Below are 23,224 nucleotides of genomic sequence, written 5' to 3' on the forward strand. Positions count from 1 at the left end.
TGGGCACTGTTGTCATTTTATTGATTCCAAAACTTTTAGAAGTAATTATTGGAACTCAAATTGGCTTGGTAAGCTCAGTGACCCCTGACCTACATACACAGGTGAATCCTATAATGAGAAAGAGTATTTAAGGGGGTCAATTGGAAGTTTCCCTCCTCCTTTAATTTTCTCTGAAGAGGAGCAACATGGGGGTCACAAAACAACTCTCAAATGACCATGAAGACAAAGATTGTTCACCATCATGGTTTAGGGGAAGGATACAGAAAGCTGTCCCAGAGATTTAAGCTGTCTGTTTCCACAGTTAGGAACATATTGAGGAAATGGAAGACCACAGGCTCAGTTCAAGTTAAGGCTCGAAGTGGCAGACCAAGAAAGATTTTGGATAGACAGAAGCGACGAATGGTGAGAACAGTCAGAGTCAACCCAATGACCAGCACCAAAGACCTACAACATCATCTTGCAGCAGAAGGAGTCACTGTGCATCGTTCAACCATTCTGCGCACTTTACACAAGGAGATGCTGTATGCGAGAGTGATGCAGAAGAAGCCTTTTCTCCCCACAGCACAAACAGAGCCGCTTGAGGTATGCTCAAGCACATTTGGACAAGCCAGCTTCATTTTGGAATAAGGTGCTGTGGACTTATGAAACTAAAATTGAGTTATTTGGGCATAACAAGGGCGTTATGCATGGAGGAAAAAGAACACAGCATTCCAAGAAAAACACCTGCTACCTACAGTAAAATATGGTGGTGGTTCCATCATGCTGTGGGGCTTTGTGGCCAGTACAGGGACTGGGAATCTTGTCAAAGTTGAGGGACGCATGGATTCCACTCAGTATCAGCAGATTCTAGAGACCAATGTCCAGAAATCAGTGACATAACTGAAGCTGCGCCGGGCTGGATCTTTTAACAAGACAACGACCCGAAACACTGCTCAAAATCCACTAAGGCATTCATGCAGAGGAACAAGTACAACGTTCTGGAATGGCCATCTCAGTCCCCAGACCTGAATATAATTGAAAATCTGTGGTGTGAGTTAAAGAGAGCTGTCCATGCTTGGAAGCCATCAAACCTGAATGAACTAGAGATGTTTTGTAAAGAGGAATGGTCCAAAATACCTTCAACCACAATTCAGACTCTCATTGGAACCTACAGGAAGCGTTTAGAGGCTGTAATTTCTGCAAAAGGCAGATCTACTAAATATTGATTTCATTTCTTTTTTGTGGTGCCCAAATTTATGCACCTGCCTGATTTTGTTTGAACAATTATTGCACACTTTCTGTAAATCCAATAAACTTCATTTCACTTCTCAAATATCACTGTGTGTGTCTCCTATATGATATATTTAACTGACATTTTTTATCGTAATAACCAGCGATTTATAGAGGAAAATAATGACTATTAATAAGGTTGCCCAAACTTTTGCATCCCAGTGTAGTTTTTCACACTGCCTTTTCCCTTTTTTTAGCAAATATATGACCTAATTGTACACATTTTGTGCTTTATGTTCTCTCTTGGTCCTTTTTATTTAATCTATTTTAGTAATATTTAATAATCATATTGAAGTTGCAATGCAGAAAATCAAATGAGGCAATAATCTTTTTATTGCACTTTAAATGAAAATAACATTTATTGAGTTTTGAAATGTTTATACAATTCAGAAATATGATAACATCTCAGGTGGAATTTGAATTACTTCTTAAATCTACATTTTTCTAATGAGAATAAATCCCTCACAATTTATCAAAGTTTATAGCACTAGTCAAAGTTACTTTCAGCTTTCTATTTGATATAATAGTTACCATTCATGGTGTACATATTATTCTTATTATATATATATATATATATATATATATATATATATATATATATATATATATATATATAATATTGTGGAAGTTTTCCCTTTGGAAAATAAATCTTCAAAAACAAGATAAAGTTTTGGGGACTGTCCCCATATATTGTCATACAGACAAAAGTCAAAGTCTTTTCCAAGTGCATTTGACAATTTTACTGAGACAAACATGGCGTTTATATATGCAATGAATTATGGGGACAGGAAATGGTTGGCAGGAGGTGACGTTGGAAACAGGAACCGGAACCGGAACCAACGTCATCAAGGTGAGACGGAATTGGAGTAATCTGAGAGGGCCGGAAGTGACATCATTAAATATCACCGGAAGTGACGTTGTCACAAACATTTTGATACGCGGAAGTGGAGGCGATTATTTTTCTTCTGTTTTTCTGTTGAAAGAAGAGATTCAGGTAAGCACCACATGATGTCTCTTTTATCTCGAGATAGTTCACTCACCTTTAAACTCTTTGACTGCCTCCTAATCGCACGTTCGTGACTATATATATATATATATATATATATAATAATATATATATATATTATATATTATATATATAATAATTTTCCCATTTGCCTCTACAAAATATATTTAAAAAATGATAATACTACAACCTTTGATATGCTATTAAACCTCTTTTTCAGTTACAGATTGGTCAACGTCATGATAGTCTGCTTCTTGCAGAGTTTGGTTTGTGTTTAATGACTATGTCTGGAAAAATGTTAGAAAGTGGTTATTTGGAATTGTCTGCAAAACTAATGTCCTGCACTCTGGATGATATGAGGCTGGGTATCCAGAAAGTTACTTCCAGGTGTGTATCAAAAGTTATTGCTATTGATGCCTAAAATTAATTAATGTCTGGCCTGATTGTTTATTGTCTGGAAACACATTTTTTCAGGCTTTCAATGTCACATTTAGCTATAATTACCTGTGAAGAGGAGGGTTACCACTTCCTAATGTTTTTTTTCAGAGAAGACAAACAATGTGGGAAACAGTTTACAATTTGTACTCTCCAACCTATACTATATCTTATAATGTATTCTTTCTTAACAAAATCTTTTGAAAAGTAGCTTCACATAACATGCAATTGAGTTTATAGTTCAGATTATGTTTGTTTTATTTAAAAAGGATGATTGACAAGAAAAAAGACATTGGGACAAATGCCATGATTGACATGAAGTATTTTAAGAGCAAGAAAGAGAGTTCTTTATTGGCAGTTTTACAAAAGCCATATGTCTGTGCCAGCATTGAATTTCTGCAGACTGTGGCTGATTTCTTCATTAAAGCAATTCCTCAGAGTCCTCTGACAGTACCAGATAAATCCAATCAGCTACAAATGAAGCAGGTTCCATCTGCTAAGGGAACATCTGGAACAGGTTGGATACTTTTGACTTTTATAATTGCCATTAATTGTAGGAAAAAGGTCATTTTAGCATAGTGCTTTTTAAAAACTGTGTTAAACTAGATTTGTTATGGTTAATGGGATGCAATAAAAATTTTATTAGGAAATGTATACTAATGTATGTTTGTTGTTCTTATTTATCCGAAATATAGGCCAGTTTCATGAGATTTAAATAACTGTAACACTAACGTAAATGGACTTGTGTACTTCTGAGCCTGTAGGTTCTGTATTATGCATATTTAATGAATCAAATTTAATTTAAAAAAAAAAACAATTTAAAGACCTGTGTTCTCTTTTATTTAATTTCACTTATAAACATTAAGTTACATCTTTGCAATTTCAGCCATGTCAGGTTCAAGCATAAAAGTTAAAGCACTAATTACTGACCCTGAGATTGTATTTGTGGCAAATCTGATGAAGGCAGATGCACCTGCTCTGTCTGTGTCATTCACATGTGATTTTGAAATGGTCAGTGGAGAAGGATCTCAGACAGTAAAAACAACTTTAAAGGATCTTCAAGTGCTTGCTTGTCCTTTCATTCGAAATGAGAGTGATAAGGCTATCACCACAGTAAGTTATAATTTAATTCAAAATATTTAAGTTATTTGTGAATTTTTTGTTGCTTTTTATAAATAATCCTAGTATCTCTTGAAAACAAGCTTAAAAAAAGGTGCAGTTATTTTTCCTGCTGATATTTTTTCTCTTTTTCTTTAGATATTAAAACCATGTTGTTTAACTTTAGAAACAAAATTCTTTTCATCTAAGCCGCTAAGTGCAGCTGTTACTGTAGAAGAAGTCATCATTAAGGTCAGTTTGCTACAGTGATATAATCAATTTATTGAAGTGATTAACTGGGAATAAACATTCTGTTTATTCAAGAAGAAACTATTTTCAGCTTTATCTAATGCTATTTTTTAAAGATATCTGGTGCAAGAACCCTCTTGGCTTGATTTTCTGAACAGGAATTTACCACATAAGCCACCTTTGCTTTATGCACCCTTTCCGCTGCACCAAGTTCCCGCAGCCTTGTTTTCATGTTAATCCCATAAGGATTCCTCTCATGAAGGCTTTAATACTATCCCACGCTGTAAAGACACTGGCAGTTTTCTGATTGGGCTCAAAATGTCCTCCTAACGTTGGCAGTATTTGAGAATTATTTTAACCAATATTGAGTACCCATGGCAGCTTCAGAGAAACCACTAGCAGAGAATATTCCACTTTATCCAGAAATGGTAAAATCTCAGTATTACCAATGGCTTAATCGGTCCTTGAGATGAGCATATTGGACCAAGCAAAAAATGAAACTGCCTAATTACAGGATGCCTGTACCTCAAAAGATCCAGCCTTGCCATTTCTTGTTTTTTCAGTAATTTGTCAGGCAATTTATAAGTGTTTTTCAGTAAAAATATGATAAGCATCAGTTCTTGTCACCCATGGGTTATTAGGTGTTCTAGTGTCGGGACATTATTGTTGTGTCTCCAGAATGTCTTCTATGACTTTAGTGCTTTTAATTATAGCAATCACAGTACTGAAAAGAATGACTCATCTGCATTGTGAGTACAGATACTTTTCTACAGCAAACAAAGTCTGGTGGTCTATTCTGGATTCTCTTTCTGTCTCTGTCGCTCTCTCTCTCACTGTGAAGAAGTTATGCAGCATCCTTAAACATATGAATGTAAGCATGTAAATACAGTGATATGTGACAGTGTCTTTATGACCAATGGGTGAAAGGCAAGAAGCAAACGTGGTGGACAGTATGCCGGATCACACCACAGTTAAGCAGGGCACAACTGGACAGCCAATCAGAAAACAATGTACTATGTACAATTCAGTAATAGAAACCTATAAAGTATCTTTATTCTTTAAGTTCTGTGTATTATTACATTGATCAATAGCAACCAGCACATCTGTAATAGCCTTCAGTTCTTTGTGTTTCAATATATAGAATATCAACAGACATATACTATGTCTGTGACTGTTCTTCCACTTCATCTTTAATAGGGGCACGTAACAGATCACTTACCCAGCTGCCATTATTGGAAAAGGTTGCATTCTCGGTCTCTGCAAATGTCTTAGATGGCTCAATTGTTGTACGTTAGGGGGTTTGCTTCTCAGTAGAAAAGTCAAACTTTCTGCTGCATCTTTCCTTTTCTCTTGCTGCGCCTTTCAGCACGAGCACTGCTGCTAACCTCATCTTTAGCCACATAACTTGGTTATTCTCGGTTTTGCTGTGTCATCTTACCTTAGTGGATGGCAAAACTCAGATATTCTTTGTGGAACCAAAAACCCTCTCACCAAGAACAACTTCAAACAAGTTTTTTAATCACAAGCAAGAGTGGTCTGAGCAGCATGTACCTACGTATCTGGGTCACCATACCTCTCTTCTATCAGAAAGCTGAAAATTTTAGTTGCAGTAGAGTGTATGTGTTCTAAAAGTACAGTTGCAGCCTTTCATCAATTCCATCATTTAATGCACAATGGTGTATAGTGTATTAATATGTAAGATTGCAGTGTATCATTTGGCTGACATATTAAGAAAATATGTAATTTAAAAGATGAACGCTTATAAAGAAGTATTACCAGATGAAGTAAGAAATAACATTTTGGAATGGAATGTTAAAGTATCAGTATAGATTAAAAAGAAGAAAAAAGAATGAAAATTGCCAGTCAATATGTATCATTGTATAGAGAAATCCCGCATTGTCTTATTTTGAAAAGTTAATTTTTGCAGCTACTTTTTTCTTGTGCAATATTTGTGCTTTACTATTTTGAAACTGGAAATAGTAATAGATGTTATTCAAAGTAATTTAAAAGTGTTTTAGGGAATGCCAGGTTATTATGATTAGTTAATTGATTTTATAGAAGATAAACTTTAAGTCTTTGCAACAGAAGCTGAATATTTAATCCCTCACTTTGTTTCCATGTATATACAGCATATGTGTGTGTATGTATGAATGTTTTATATTACATATAAAATATTACATATTTACATTTTACTTATTTGGATAACACCTTTATCCAAGTCAACTTGCAACATTTATGATACAATTGGTTAAGTTTCTTTTGGTTTTCCAGTTGGAACACAGGCAGGTCAAGTGACTTGCTCGTGATCAAACCATGCCAGTAGAAGCATTTGAATCCACAACCTCAGGGTTTGAAGTCAAAATCTTTAACGAATACTCCAATGTGCAAAGATCTGTGCAATCTGTAAATACAAAAGTTGTCTTTGATTGTTATTTTTTCTATTATGATTTGGTGTGTCATTAGAAAAGAACATATTTCAAATTTACAAATGTTCATTTTTCAAAAAAAATTAAATGTAACAGTGAAATTTATTTATTTAGTTAAGGAATTAACATAGTAAATAATAGACGTTTTAGATAAAGCTTAATTACTTTGTAGATGAATAGGCAAGTGCATGGTTAAACAAAGATAACACACACAAATACTAATGACCAAACACATAATGGGATGATTGAACCAAACCGATTACCTGAAATAGAAGAGGGTGAAGAAAGAATCAAACTTGGTGGAGGATAATCAAACTGCAAGGCAAGTGTATGGAAGATGTGACAGTTTAACCTACAAATAATTCATTATTATGCCATGAAAACAAGGTTCTTATCCTGCATCGGCAATATCTCTTCCAAATAGACATTCTGTGGCAGACTGGAATTTCAGTATCCACCTTAAAAAGAGGATAAGTGACTATGTCTTTGTCTATCTGTATATCCATCTGGCTGCTATGTCCAAGCCATTCCAACAGATGGCGAATAACAAGCATGTGTAGTAATAAAATACATTGCATTTTTCATTCCAACAGTTGTGTCAGTACAGTTTTATTTCACCCTAAAGTTCTCTGTTGTAAAGATAAACTCCTTTCAGCTCCTTATAAATGTGATGTAAATGAAAATTAAAAATAATGCATGCATCAAGTTTCAGTATCTGTGCATTAATGAATAATTAAATTGTCCTGTCATGCATAAATAGTAGCTTTGTTAAAATTGGATACTTAAACTCTTTAAAAAAATATTTTCCATAGTTGACTTTGTTCAAATTTCCTGTTCATCTTAGATCTCCCCTGTCATTATTAATACATTAATGACAATCATGGCAGCTATGTCAACACAGCCTAAATCTGAAGACACTCAAGAAAACATAAGTGATGTCAGTACACTCTGGGCCAAAAGAAATGTTCAGAAGTGCAACTATTGGTATCTTGGAGTAGATACAGCCAGAGAAGTGACAGAACAACTTACTGATTTGGAAGCCTCTTCTTCAGGTGAAAACTTTTCTGTTGACATTAAGGTTATTCAGGTTACCTTGGAGTCGGGTCTTGGGCATCGCACTGCACCTTTGCTGCTTGCTGAGTCTTCCTTTAATGGAGCAGCTAAAAACTGGACATCACAGCTTCATGTTTCTACAGACATGACTTTAGAGGTAAGATATATATATATATTTTTTTTATCATTTATGTCATTCAGTTCTGTTTGGCTGCTTATAGTTTTTACCTTTCCACATTTGCATTTATTCACCTTTTTCCATATTTTGTTTTAACTTTATTCTGACTGATTTACCATATTAAACTACACGGTACACCAGAATAAATAATGTATTCTACAAGCAAATTAAGTTTAACATTACAAATGATACCAAATGGTTTTGTGACATATGCACACAGGTCTAAAAGAGTACCCATCCTTATATCAGTATTAACAGTGATAAAGATGGACACGTTTTAATTTGCATGTTAAAGTGGACAGTATGGCAAAATAGCCATACTTACTGGCATATGCTGTATATACTTTGCAGAGTGAAGTATGTTTTTTTTCTTTTTTAAAGCAACCAACACGTGAATTAATGACTAATTGGACAAAAAGATTAACTTCTTTATCTCTCAAAACATTTAACACACCACTAGTAAAATGGAGTTACTAGCAGGCATTTTTTCTATCTCTTTTCCTACTTTAAATCACACAGCACTCTAGCCATTTATTATTACACAATGGTTGCACAAGTCTTTACACAAAGACAATACATTAATATACTAACAACAAATCATGTTTCCCATTTCCTTTTGTTATATGACAGGATTTATGTTTAAACGTACTCACAATGTATCACATAAGGTAGATATCATCGAAAGGAGTCGCAGTGCACGATTCAGTGGCAACTCTGGTCTGTACCAGGAACTAAGAAGGGATCTAAGGGCAGATAAAGAGACATTTGTTAGAGGAATCTGTGAGCAAGTGACACACCATCTGTGGTGTAGCAACCACATCCTGCTTACAGAGGAATCAAAGCATTACGCAGATCTGAATCTGTTCCTCGGAGAGTCCCAGTCAGGGGAGCTTATGGAATGGTTCTTACGGATGACACTGCAGTTGTGACCTGCTGGGCTGGATACTTTGAGCAGTTGTTCAAAGCTGATCCTCCGGCTAGGACGTTGGATATCTCTGGGTCCACGGTCCTTGCGGCTGATCCTCCAATTAGCTGTGAATCACCCAATCTCACTGAGATTGCACAGGTGGTGAACCAGCTAGGGGCTGCAGGGATCTGTGGTATCTGGGGTGAACTTCTCCAGGCTAGTGGCAAGGCTGCCCTCCTGGCATTTCAAGTAATCCTTGCTTCCATTTGGGGCATCATCCCAACTAACTGGAAAACGGGACTTGTCATCCCTATCTGGAAAGTGAAGGGTGATCGCCTGGACTGCAGCAACTACAAGGGGATGGTGCTGGGTAAGGTCCTTGCTAGGGTCGTCCTTAATAGGATCCGTGATCACTTGCTCACCTACCAGCGACTGGAACAATTTGGTTTTACGCCTAAGAAGTCTGCCATTGACCGCATTCTGGCACTGAGGGTTCTCATGGAGTGCAAACGCGAATATCGGCAGAATTTCTTTGCAGCCTTTGTCGATTTTCGCAAAGCATTCAACTCAGTTTATCGAGCTGCCCTGTGGGACATCATGAGGGTTCGCTGGATCCCCTCGAGGTTGCTGGATATAATGGCCTGCCTGTACACTGGTACTGTGAGTGCTGTGCAGAGTGGAGGCAGGACCTCTGCGTTTTTCCCAGTTGATTCTGAGGTTCGTCAGGGGTGTATTCTTGCTCCTACTCTGTTCAATGCTTGTATGTAATGGGTGTTGGGCAAGTTCGTGGGCGTCCAGCGGCTGTGGGGCATCTGTTGGTGAAAAAAGATTCGCGGATCTTGATTTTGCTGTGATCTTCGTGGAGTCAATGGAGGCTCTGATCGGGCGCGTGAGAGACTGAGTGAGGAGTCTGAGTATTTGGACTTGCGAGTGTCCTGGATAAAACCCAAGATCCAGGCCTTTAATGACCTCTTGGGCACAGCCATTAGCAGTGTGTCTGTTTGCGGAGAGAGTGTTGACCTTGTTGAGAGGTTTACTTACCTTGGCAGTGACATTCAAGTCTCTGGTGACTCTTCCTATGAAGTCTATAGACGGACTGGGAGAGCATGGGGGGTCATGAGGTCGCTGGAAAGGGGTGTGTGGTGCTCCCGGTATCTATGCAAAAGGATGAAGGCCCAAGTCTTTAGAGTCCTGGTGCTTCCTGTTTTGCTATATGGTTGCGAGACATGGACGCTACCCAGTGACCTGAGACGAAAACTGAACTTCTTTGGTACTGTCTGTCCAGACAATCCTTGGGTACCAATGGTTTGACTTTGCGTCAATTTAGTGGTTGCTCATGGAGTTATGAATGAGACACATTACCTGCATTGTGAGGGAGCGTCAGTTATGGCACTACAGCCATGTGGCGTGTTTTCCCGAGGGTGATTCGGCTCGTAAGATCCTCATTATTGGGGACCCGAGTGGCTGGACCAGGCCAAAGGGTTGCCCACGTAATACCTGGCTGCAGCAGATAGACAATCATTTACGGAGGGTGGGACTGGACCGCTTGTCTGCCTGGGGGGTTGCAAACCGGGATCCCGAGTTGTTTCGTCATGTAGTGTGTGCGGCAACGCACTCTTCCAGTGCATGCTCCCCAACTTGAATTTGTCTTGTACTCGCAAGCTGTTTTGAAACAGAGAAGAATGTCATCACAAGCCTTAAAACTAACAACATTTTAATGTACAAAGGATCTGCCATTTTTGTAAATGTCAACAAAATTAAATTTGTGTACTTTTCTTCACAGCAAATGCCCAAGATTAAAAGTGCAGCCAATTAATTGCTCTCATTTGTTGATGCATGCATTTTTCTTGAGTGTAATTCTTACTGCACTCTTGTTGGCTTTGTTTTGTCCTGTGTGTTTTTGTTGGTACACCCAAATTTACAATATTAAGTTTCTAACAATATAAATTGTATTTAAAGAGAACCTAGGAAGCATTTCTGTTTAAAAGTTTTCAGCAATATTTTGAAATTAACAGTAAAAAAATCTAACAGTACACAAAATTAAGTTAGAAGGTTCAACTGATTTCTTAAACTACTCATGCAATAATTGTAGTATTATTGTGAATTTACCTTAGCTACAGGGGTGTAACTAGACAGTATGGGTCCCGTGTGAAAGTTTTTAATGGGGCCACTAGGATTAGGTACATCAATATACATAAGGATGGGTGCTTCTTTGGTAATTTGAGAATTTTGGATTACACTCATATGAACTATAAAATATGTTTTAGTATGAGTGTTAATCATTATACTTTTTTTACTCAATTTTCACATCTTGCCCTCTGTAATATATTTATCAACAGCGCTGCAGTCTTTCATAGACTTTTATATTTTACATGTTTTTGCAATTTTTATGACTTTTGTTTCTTATTGTAGGTTCATTATTACAATGAATCCAGAGCAGTGTGGGAACCTTTTATAGAAAGGATTGACAGTGGGAAAAAGCGATGGAATTTAAAGCTTGAGGTGAGAAAGAAAAGCTTTTGGGAAGCTTATCAAAAACTTTTTGATTATCATGGTAAATTAAATTGTACAGTTTGCACTTCATGTGTCATCTATTTTTATTATGTCTAGATACACATCTAGCATGTTAGTAAAGCAGTTTCATAAATTTAAATCTGTTCCAACTTTTCACTAAAACAAACTTCAAACAAACCCCTCAGATTCATGAGCTGGGACCATACATTTATATCAAGTAGCTGATTTGTGTTTTCTATTCCACAAATAAGTTTATTATGGCTCAGGAGAGTAGTAACACGTCTCTTGTTGGTTGAACTTATGAACTTATAAGTAAGAAATTAACTGTTGCCAGTAGGCATGACAATATTACTCACAAATACCCGTGGCAAATAGATTCTGTCTTCACTTTTATATAAAACTAGCTCTGTAAGCAATGCTGTAAAAAGCCTGGACTCCTAGAAACTGTTGAAATGGTCAGAAAAAAAAATTGAAATTCAGAGTCGGCGGTTTCGTTTTGTGGACAGGCTCGCCTTGTCTATCATTGGCCTAGTGAGTTTCTCTTTCCTTGGAGGTTTCATTTTGCCGATGTGCTTGCTTCGCTTGTGTATTAGCAGCTAAGCAAGTTTGTCATTCGTCGGCGGTTTCACTTTGGCGACAGAGTCGATTTCTTTCAGCTTCATGCTGTAGCCTTGTACTTCTTTCTTCTTCTGACTTGTTAACTTGGGACCGCTTTGCTGGCTCTTTGGGTTTCATGCTGTATCCTCGCACTACAAGGGCTGGGCAGACAGACAGACACACTTCCCTGCGTAGACGTTTATATATAAGATGAATAAAAAATAACCTCTCATTTACCTTAAGCCTCATTTTCTGCTAAGAACTATTATATAATTAAATATTTTTTATACACTGCTCACTTTGATGCAGTCTGCTAAAACCTAATACTGCACTAATTAATATATACTTAATAATAATAATAATTAATATGTTTTATTTATTCATAGGCCTAGGTGATATGGTGAATAGAAGGAGTTCTAGTAATGATGTGGGCACCTGAATTCTGGACCAGTTGAAATTTATAGAGGGATTTGCGAGAAAGATTAAAGAAGTGGGAATTGCAATAATCCAGCCGAGAAGTGATAAGGCTATGAACAAGGATAGCAGTGGTGTGGGGGGAGTGAGGGAGGGGTGAATATGATTAATGTTATGCAGGTAGAAATATGCAGACCAGGAGATGTTATTGATGTGGGACTGAAAAGAGATGACACCCAGACTCTTGACTTGTGAGGAAGGGGAAACGGAAGAATTATCAATAACAAATAAAAAATTGTCATTTTTGGATAATGTTGATTTTGTACCAATGAGGGGAACCTTAGTTTTGTTACTGTTTAATTTAAGAAAATTTGAGGAGAACCAGGATTTAATTTCTGCTATGCAGTCAATAAACAAGCTGGGTAGGAAGGAAAAGGTAGGTTTGCCAGTGAAGTGCATCTGGGTGTCATCAGCATAACAATGAAAATTAATGTTATATTTACGAAAGGTATTGCTGAGTGGAAGGAGGTAAATAATGAAGAGGAGGGGCCCCAGGATAGAGCCCTGGGGCACACCTGAAGCAACAGTGGTTGGTTGGGATGTAAATGTTTTGAGCTGAACGAACTGAGTGTGGCCTAAGAGATAGGATCTCAACCAATCTAGTTGAGTGAGGGTAATGCCAATCAGAGATAATCTATTGAGAAGAGTGGTGTGACAAATAGTATCAAAGGCTGCACTTTTATCAAAGAGGATGAGAACAGTGATTAAACCAGAATCAGCTGCCATAAGGAGGTCATTAGTAATTTTAATAAGTACCGTTTCTGTACTATGGAGGGGGTGAAAACCAGACTGGAACCGTTTGTACTGATTATTATGAGGTAAATGGGAATGAATTTGAATAGCTACTATTTTTTCGAGAATTTTGGAGATGAAGGATAGATTAGAAATAAGAGGTAAATTACTGAAATTAGTAGGATCTGCCCCAGGTTTTTCAGTATTGGAGTTATTGCAGCAATTTTGAAAGATGAAGGAACAGTTCCAGTGTTGAGAGAGGAGTGAGTTATAGCAGAAATAAGGGGGACCAGAGAAGGGAAGCAGGCTTTAACCAGATCTGAGATTTTCTGAAAACGCTGGAAGAAGGAAAATGAGTGTGTAGGTGGATGAAATTCAAATGAAGTACTGGAGGAATCCATAAAGAGATACTGGTGTAATAAGGGAATTACAAAAAGCAGTTGAATAAAGGTGAGATGATTGAGAGTCTGGGGGTTGTGTGATATTATTAAGCAGTGAAAACAGTGACTTGGTGTTACCTTTATTGGAAGAAATTATGTGAGCATAATAGTTAGATTTAGTTTGAGCAACACAGTCCTTGTAATATAGTATATGGTTTTTATGCATCTCTTTTTGAACAAAGAGTCCAGTTTTTTTGTTTAAATTCAAAAGCCGAAGTTCAGGTGTGAACCAGGGGCCATAAAAAGAGAAAGAAACAGGTCTAGTTTTTAACGGAGTGAGGAAGTTAAGAATACCATAGAGTCCAGTGTGAGATCCGTTCGTCAGAAGTGATTAGATTATTAATGTCCTTGAGGGAATCAATACTAGAGGAAAGAAAATCCAAGTTTAATATTCTTAATATTACAGAAAGACATGAGACAGGGAAGCTTAGTAATGGAAAGAGTAAGTTTAACATTAAATGAAAGGAGAAAATGATCAGTTATGGGGAGTGCATCTGTACAATCAAGGGGTTTAATCCACAGCAGCAGGTCAAATTCAAGATGTGTCCTTTAGAGTGAGTGGGAACATCAGTATGCTGCCGGAATCCAAAATTCTCAAGGCAGGATGTAAAGTCTGTAGTAAATCCCCGAGCAGTATTATGTTTGGTGAGACAGTAGCTAGGTATGTAAGAAAAGCAGCAAAGTTTTTCAAAACGTCATTATTTGATTTAGGGGAGCGGTAAAGAATTGCAATGATAGTAGGAATAGGTCCAATCAGTTGACACACAGTGGATTCAAAAGAGCTGAAGGCTGGAACAGACAATGGCAGGACTTTCCACTTCTCGTGATGAATTATCGCGAGACCTCAGGGGAGCGGATTAGTTAAGTTGGGAAAAGTCATGAGGTTGTTGCCATATTTTGGTTAGACAGAAAAAGTCAAACTTTCGATCAGTAATGAGATCCTGGATGAGTTGCCCCTTGCTCATAAGTGAGTGGATGTTCAATAAATCAAAGTTGACAATATTGTCACATTTGGCAGCGGTGTTAGCCGACCGAGCTAGCCTGGCTAACACACTATTGTCAGCAACCGAACCTGTGTTACATGGAGGGTGTCGAGAGTTGGACCAGATGGAGTTTATTATTTTCAAGGTGTCAGCTTGGAGACTCCGGTGGGATCCACGATCGACGTATCTCCTATGGGGGAAGATTGCGATGTCTGAGTGGAGGTACAGTGCAGTCAGCAGAGGTTCAGACAGGTGGAAACGCAGTCGGAGGAGCTCCGCAGCTGAATACTAGAGCAGGCCTGTTGCAGGTTGGATATTGAGCGACAGGAGAGACCAAACAAACACGATCCAATTAAATATCCTACCAGTCCACATTGTAGGTGAGGATACTTGCAACTTGGAGGTCCAGAGAGCAAAGCCAAGTAAATCTCAAAACAGGGTTGGGCTGAACCTAGTCTATACACAGCCGCACTAAAGTGCCAACAAAATCGCCAGTCGAGCTAGAAATCATCAATCTAGCTATAAATAACTGAGAAATAATGCTTGAAGAAAAAGTCTGCCAAATGAGAACAGATGCTCAGTCCATTAAATCGTAAACTAATCTTAAAAAAGTTACCAGCGAGCAGCGACGACCAGTCCCGCCAGTATTCGCTCAACCGGAAGTCCTTACAGGGCATTGACTGTGAATGGCACCAAATAGACATGCAGTAATGACATATTTGATCCAGAATGCATTGAAAGGCAATACTGATATGTCCCCAAGGGGTTGTAAGATTCTTTTCTGGTAGAGCGGACCTAAGGGATGACTGACCTAAGGCACGAACCTATTGTATTATAATAGTATTGGTTCTATGTCCCAAAGAGCTTTGAAAGTTAATGTTCTATGTACTGTATGTATTGTGCTTTTCCCCCCTTATGTCACACATGTATCTCAAGCTCTGAACTGTATATTTTTTATAAATAGAAAAGTATGGAAAATCTAGACTTTGTAATTATTATTCTTCATCTAACCACGCTCTTGTCCATACATTAAAACAAACCTTGTGCTACAGCATATAAAGAAATGTCATCCTAGGTTTTACCTAATAACAGTTCACTTTTTAACAGTTTATGTGTTGGCACCCACCTGTGGCAGAAATTAAGAATTGCAAGAGGAAATTGCCTTCTAGAAAAATAATGCCCTGCTTAGTGATTTTTATCCTGGTCAAGCAGAAGAGGTAGTGCTTGATTAGAATGTGACATCAGGTGTTTTCTCTATGTTCATCTTTTCTTCTAAGGAAGGAAACAGATTTTGTGAGGAAAATTGTTCCACCCATCTAATAGACCCTCACATTATAAGTAAAGTGGCTTTATTTTCATACAATCAATACACAGTATTGCAACATACAATGGCATGAAATAATGTTCCCCAGGATCATAGAGATTATGTATGTATAAGTGAATATTATATTAACAGAGTCATAAATGAATAAATAATAGCAGCTAATAATACAAATAATAATAGCAACAAATGTAGCAATTGTACATAATATAAAGAAGAGTATGTCTAAGACGCTCCTGATGCCACCTGATGCTTCCTATTACATTCCCAAGTTGTTTTCGAACTATTGGCTTATTATGTCCAGTGTCCAGTTTATTAATTTAGGAAGAATTCTGCATGGAATTCTGTATTTTCTGCTTGCATGATGTACTGAAATATCAAGTTTGTTTGAGGAATACTTTCCACTTTCCTTTTTTTATACTTTGTGATAATGTGTGTATATTTCTTTCACAACAGATGAAGAATAATCCAGTTCAAGATAAAAGTCCAGTACCCGGAGATGATTTTGTTCTGCTTCCTGAACCAAAAACCTCAATTAACATCTGTTCAAAAGACACACTAAATGTAACTGTTTCTAAATGCACCCTTGCTGTGTTTACAAATCTTGCAAAGGTAACTTTACACACATTCTAGTTTTTGAAAAGCAGTCATCATTAATCAATTTAGCTAATTTTCCTCCTAGGGACAAATACATTTTTTTTTATCTATCTATCTGTATATCTGTCTAAATGTTAAATGCTACAAGATGATTATGTAAAAATCACTTTAATTGCAGTTTTCAAGCAGAACACTGCTTTGCATCTATATTATTGTTGGAAGAAGCTTCCTTAATTGTTAGCTTCTACTGTAGCATAGTGGATAATGTTGGTTCTGATACAGTTCATTTTTTGTGCTTTAGAAGATCACCATTTGAAATCTGGAACACTGTCTTGAATTTTGTGATTAAAAAAATCAAAAGTGCTGATGTTATACACTGCATTTTACAGTGTTCTTGACACTCTACAAATAAATACTTTAGCACTATTCACCTATTTTGAAACTAACATAATACACTTATAGAACTGCATTAGTCTTCCTAAGTTGGCCCATTCAGTCTTTTCTTAAGCTGTGTTGTTCTTAAAAAAAATCAGTTGGATGTTCAGTAAAGCCCTTTAAATGTAGGGATTAGAAATTGTTAAATAATTTTCACTCTGGATCGTGGAGATATACCTCCTTTACCAAAAAAGAGTCTAGCATACAGTTAAAAGAAGCATCTAACTATTCTTAGTTTTAATATGTTAAGGAGATTTGCAAATATTATTCTAGTTTGAATGTCACTTTAAATTAGTTTTTTTATTTACACTATTCTGAAAGTGACAATTTGCTCTAATTTCTAACCCATTTTTTTAAGGAATTTGTAGCTTAGTGTCGACAGTCTTCAGAAATAATACATATGCTTACTTACATTTCAATTAAATTTTGTCAAATTCAAATAGACAATTTGTTTTTTAGGCATTTTCTGAAGGAACTACTTCATCATTTAACAGTTTATTGAAAGAGAAAGCTGCCTATACTATCAAAAATGCTCTTGGAATTCCATTAATCGTCAGACACAGTACCAATCTAAAACCCATTAATTCAGATGAAAATGTTCAAAATATTCCAGAAGGGCAGAGCTTGGAATTGGACTTTTCAAATTCTGAGCCTTCTCGCCGAGGAAGACTCTCTGCACTTCAGCGCCAGGAAAGCAACCTCTTTACAATCATTATTTGTAAGTACTGTATCTATTAATTAACACATTTTAATAAGGAACAGTATAATCATAAAAATTCCAGCTTTGATTATTTTCATGGTCCCTGATCTGCATACATAAATTCTGCATATTTTTGGTGGTATCAAGTGTATTCATACTTCTGCTCCATCCAAATATATATAGAGATACCTTTCGGCATACACATATTCCAGAGCCGAATCATTGATAAAAAAAAAAACCTTAATTGCTTTGAAAAAAAAAATTCATTATGCAAACAGGTATTATTAGTAGTATTTTCTTAAATCTTTTTTTAAAAAAAGTTATAATTTGTAGCACAATTTTGTGTGGAATCTGTGTACCATGATTTTGAATAAATAACCTTGACGTGTTAATTGCCAAATGTATCAATTAATGGAACTGAAGATAGCTCTTTTGTTCAGTATTTCAAATTGAGATATGAAAAAATATAGATTTTGCTGATTCTCTATGTCCGTAGCCATTTGTCTCTGAAATAGAATAGAACTATTCATCTTTTGGATATGGCAGCTATATTGCAGGTATTCTTTGTTTTCCAAATGGACCCAATTTTCCATCCTTTAATGTTTAATAGACATCATTATCATCAAACAAACAGAGAAGAGGGTTCCTGAGAAGACAAATTCTTCATATGCTTCAAAACGGTAGAATTTGTCTTTTAAAAAACCTATTTATGAAGCATACCTCTAACAACAGCAATAATAAAACTGTATATAGATGAACTCATGTCTTGCTGTTATTCTGTATTTGCATTCATGTTGTTTTCTTTTACATCTTTACTAATTGAAACATTTACTCAAGGTGAATTAAAGGTAAATGTATTGTTTTAGATGTTTAAATGTACAACAGTGTATATTATTTTTTTACCTGTTTTTAAATTTATTTATTTTTCTGTGTGTTATGAGCAGGGCTGTGGAGTCGGTAGATAAATGCTCCGACTCCTCAGTTTCTAAATCTTCCGACTCCGACTCCTCTGTATGTATATACTATGCTAATGTATTTTCTACATCCATTGAAGGAAAGGAAGGCAACATACATGTCATTTCACCACAGAACTACTGGTTAGGAAGCCAACACTCTACTATAATGCCAGATTAAAGACAAACACAATTGATTGGCGGTCGCAGATTGCGGGTGTCCACATGGACGGGCAGATCCAGCTTGCCGAAAATCTCGACCACCGCCCCCATCCAAAGTAATGTGATGCCTCTGTCTGCTGCAGTGGCTGTCTCCTCTGTCAGCCAGCCGGAAGTTTAGTGCATTGTGTCACTCACCGGTCAGCTGATCAGCAGAACGAGCCTCTGCTGGAGACAGGTAGGGAGATCTGTGTTCTCTGCTCCTTCGGCCCCCTTCACTAGCGCATAGCGAAGGGGAGCCAACGGAGCTGAGAACACACCAGATGATTTTTCAGGCGTTTGACGCGTGATGACTCGTTGAACGGCCGAAAAAATCGGCAGTGCATCTGTAAATGTATGGGGGGCTTTAGGCTAGATTCACAGTTCCCTGTAACAGTGAAACACGACACAATGGAAAGCGGTGCCGCACCTTACCTGTGCATTACATCCCATATAGTGACGCATACAGTCAATGAAAAGCATGCTTCATGGTTACTTGACATGTTCGTTTTGTGGTAACATTATGCACTGCATGCATTGGGCTTTATTTTTACAGCAGACAAGTAGTTCATTATGACTGTTTGTGAATTGGGACATTTCAACTTACTTTTTTAATTCCCATTTAAATTTAGTAGGAGTCAGAGTCGGTTAACTTTTTGCTGACTCCAGGTACCCAAAATTGTCTCCGACTCCGACTCCACAGCCCTGGTTATGAGTAGGTTTTTTTATTTTGAGGATAAAAGGAAATAATTGTGTGCATTTTGCTAATATTGAATATTTTTCTTTTGTGAGCATCGTGCACATTATTCAAAAGTATCCTATGCAACAGAGATGTCAGAAAGTATTCATGAAAATAGCAGTTTAGGATATCTACCATTTAGAAGATAACTCCTGTTGATCAAGCAAATTAAAGAGAGTAAACTGTTGATGTAGCATACTTAAGGCAGCCTAAAGAAAGAACAACACAATTTATTTTCATAACATTTTCATACAAAGGATGTTGGTCAAAATGCTTTACAAAATTTCAAAGAAAAAGATAAAAGCAAAGAAAAAACATTAAAATTGTATTAATAAATGAATAAATAACTTAAAAAAATAATAATGCGTGCTTATATATAATAGATTGATAATAGAAAAGAAGAATCTTTATATATCGAATATACAGTATAAAGAGTCAGTTTTTAAGTTTCTAAAAATGAGTCTGATGATAACATCAGATGGCCAGGGAGAACAGGAAGAAAAATCTACATGGGTTCCACAGCCAAAAGACTACCAAGACAGCACTGGGCTTTCTACCTAACATAAAAGTATCTTAAGTAGTTGCTTATTGTTTTATTTTAGGCTTCATCTTAGTGGATTTGATGCAGTGGGTCTTGTGAGAAATTGTGGTATCTGCTTTTGTTCAGACAACAGAAATGGCTGCACAGGACTTTGATAAGGTGGTGATGTTGTAGTATATGAGCACAGAACAACCAGAGATTAATCATTTTTGCAAATTCATTAAAGATTATTATAATTTTGTGCATATTGCATTTTTTAAGAGTGTAACTAAAATGTAGCTATGAAAAGCAAAATTGAAAAGTGTGCCTGTAGGAGTTTTGCAAAATATTCCACAGTATTAGGTTGCCATATCTCTATTGGTAAAGTATTCCAGATTTTTGGTGCATAACAGCAAAAGACTGCCTCACCACTTTGTTTATGCTTCGCTCTTGGAATAATAGCATGACCACTATTAGAATATCTAAGCTTACAACTTGAAATTTATGCTGTCAGGCACTCCAAATTTAGGAAGAAGCCATGAGCTATTTAAGGTTTTACATGAATAAGTAATTAAAGTAGTGAAAGTATTTTGTAGACACAGGTTTACTTGTCATACAAAAATTCTTTGGAGGAAACATTATGCTGACATATATAATGCTGTTTTAATACACCTGCCAGGCATTACCAGCTTAAAGTACCCTTATAATGTTTTTATACTGTATGTACTTATAATATTGTTCATACTTTGTCCCACTGAATGTTCATTGTTCAAAACAGCACTCTTGTTGCTGTTAAGCATAAGCAGCAGTATGTAAAGGAAAAAATATTCCATTAAATTTATTGTCTATAATCTAATCTAGGCATCTTTTGTTTATAACTGTGTGTGTGTCCTTAATTTTATCTAATGGGTGTAGAACATCAATCAATCATTTTCAACTGTATTTTTAGCATTTCCATCCAGTTTTACTAATGTATAAAGATGAAAAATTGCTTAAACAAATTTTCAACCCTATGTATGGTCCATGTATTTACAAACATGCTAATTTGCTTGTTTGCTTTTCCTATTTTTAGTTCCTCATGGCTACAGTGAAATTGCAGATATTCCTATTATAAAACCCAGCCGACGGCTATACAATGTCCGTTGCTCAGATATGGGAAGATCAGTCTCTGTGTTAACACAGATTGATGCAGTTGATGGTTGTAAAATGATAACAGTTCGTTCCCCTCTTCAGGTAATAAATTCTTCATTTTGTTATTTTTTTTCTTTTCAGTGCTGTGTCTTCACATCTGTTATAGTTGAGATGAAGTTTACTGTTTAAGATAAGCTAGTTTAATAAAATGCTGTAAACATGTTTGTCAGACCATTACATTACATGTTAAAGTGTCCTGTGTTAGTGACATATGCAGAAAAACCTTATAAAGGTTTTTGTTTTCTTCTCTTTTAATTTGCAGTATTCCCTATATTGCAGAGAAGTAACTATTCAAGTGATTTTGAATGTAGTGCCACCTTTAACATTTTGATATCTATAATGTGAAAAGTATAATTAAAATTTGAATTTCCTTTTTTTTTTTTTAAACAATATCATTGTAACATTTATGGCAGTTATGTCAACGACATAGCATTCAACTTGTAAATAATATCTTGCTTATGCATTTAAATAAAGTCATGTTTTACTGTAGTATTACCACTACATATTGGTGGGAGTTACATGACTCATCTGTGAATAATATAAAGTACTCAACAGTTATTACTGGTGAAGCAGCAGCAGGACATTATCAGCCTTTCATATAAAATTAGCTGTCGTTTACAACAAAATAAAATAGACTGTTTTTGAAGAAACCAAAATCTTTTTTTAATGCAAGTAATACTCATTCACTGTGTGTAGAATTTGCTCTGAAATGAATCGCATGTGACATTATATTTTTGCAAACAGCACTGAAATGTGATAAGAAGGAACTGAAAGAGATTTTGTTTGGACTTTGAATTTTAGTGGTTATGATAAATGTGAGTGAAGATGTTTTTTCCATAACCAAAAAAGTAATAAGTGACTAATATGCCCAGCGAGTTTATTTACAATACACTTTTGATGGAGTCCCAAATACACAGTTTAAGGACTTGTCACCTTTGTTGTTTCCAGTACTACCTGCTCTCTGTTGTACACAGCAGGGCTACAGTATATTTGATTTTTGTAAGAGCAGTCTACTGTAACTTTGAGAAGTCTGTTTGCCTTGTGCCCATCCTTATTAACCTCTGTTTTACTGTACTGTATATAAAGCAGCTCTGTTTTTTTTTAGTATACACCTGCTTAGTTTTTCCTCTGTACTAGTTTTGGCACTGTATGCACCCTCTTTCAATTTGTTCATTTTACATATCAGGAAATCAACAACAATCATGTTATTTTCACCTAGTCATAAAATTGATTAATCTGATCCTATATGACTTTACTTTCTCATTATTTATTCAGTAAAATAATGTTACTAAAGCAAAAAAGTGTATCTATTTTTTTCATACATGGCCCCTGTATGTTGCATTATTGTTTTTTTTTTTTTGTTTTTTGTTTTTTGGATATCTTAGTTTAAATTTATCTACTTTTGGGGCTTTCTTTATCTTATTATAGACATGCACAAACATACTATGTATATATACATATTTACTATACAAATTTGCTGTCAGAATACAAGTATAAGATTTATGTAGATGCTGTGCCTAAAGAAGACATAAAATTCATTAAGGAAGTGTCCAAAAAGCAGAAATTAGTGGGTTTTTTCCACCATGCTGAAGTTCAGATGATTTTTTTTTTCTTTTTTTTTATCACCAATGAAGTTAATGTTAACTCATGGATAGATCAGCTATCCTCCCCAGCCCTCTGTAAAGGATTTGTACCTGCTTTTCTTTGAAGTTAACACAGGCCAGCATTGACGGCCACAGAATGATTGTGTACAGTTCTGTGTGCCTTTTATTTAGCCACTTATTTGGCACTTAGAAGTAGAGGTGACATTTTCAGTAGGGATACATTTAGTAAAGAATACATTCCCACAGAGAATTTGTGGCTTAACAAATTCATACACCACATACTGTTTTTTGCACCAAACTACTTAGTATTTTGCCTGCACTGAGGCAGAGAGAAAATAAACAGTGCAGTGCTATGACTCGAGCAAACCTGTATTTTTAGTCACTTTTTATTTGATGCTTTTCATGTTAGGCACAAGCTGATGATGCTAATCAGTGGCATCATACAGTAAGTAACATGAAAAAAATCATTGTGGCTTCAAAAATGGGTATTAGTGATCACACACTGCTTGCATACTTAGAATATTAATAGATTTAAGATCAATGTACAGATGTGTCTTTCTCCCATGTAAAAAATTAGATTCATATACAAAAACATCAGATTTAGG

The 23,224-nt window shown here is 36.2% G+C and overlaps 1 protein-coding gene across 1 annotated transcript in view; it reads left to right on the forward strand.

Moving 5' to 3' along the window:
- The window catches only part of vps13c (vacuolar protein sorting 13 homolog C), a 624,410-nt gene that overhangs the window by 444,141 nt on the left and 157,045 nt on the right, over positions 1-23,224 (forward strand). The window contains exons 45-53 of the mRNA XM_039771364.1: positions 2,496-2,662; positions 2,980-3,227; positions 3,597-3,823; positions 3,968-4,060; positions 7,328-7,693; positions 11,034-11,123; positions 16,139-16,294; positions 17,174-17,432; positions 20,897-21,057. Of these exons, the coding sequence (XP_039627298.1) occupies positions 2,496-2,662; positions 2,980-3,227; positions 3,597-3,823; positions 3,968-4,060; positions 7,328-7,693; positions 11,034-11,123; positions 16,139-16,294; positions 17,174-17,432; positions 20,897-21,057 (1,767 nt within the window). The remainder of the gene's footprint in view (positions 1-2,495; positions 2,663-2,979; positions 3,228-3,596; positions 3,824-3,967; positions 4,061-7,327; positions 7,694-11,033; positions 11,124-16,138; positions 16,295-17,173; positions 17,433-20,896; positions 21,058-23,224) is intronic.

This window comes from Polypterus senegalus, chromosome 12 (genome assembly GCF_016835505.1).
Source record: "Polypterus senegalus isolate Bchr_013 chromosome 12, ASM1683550v1, whole genome shotgun sequence".
Taxonomy (NCBI): domain Eukaryota; kingdom Metazoa; phylum Chordata; class Cladistia; order Polypteriformes; family Polypteridae; genus Polypterus; species Polypterus senegalus.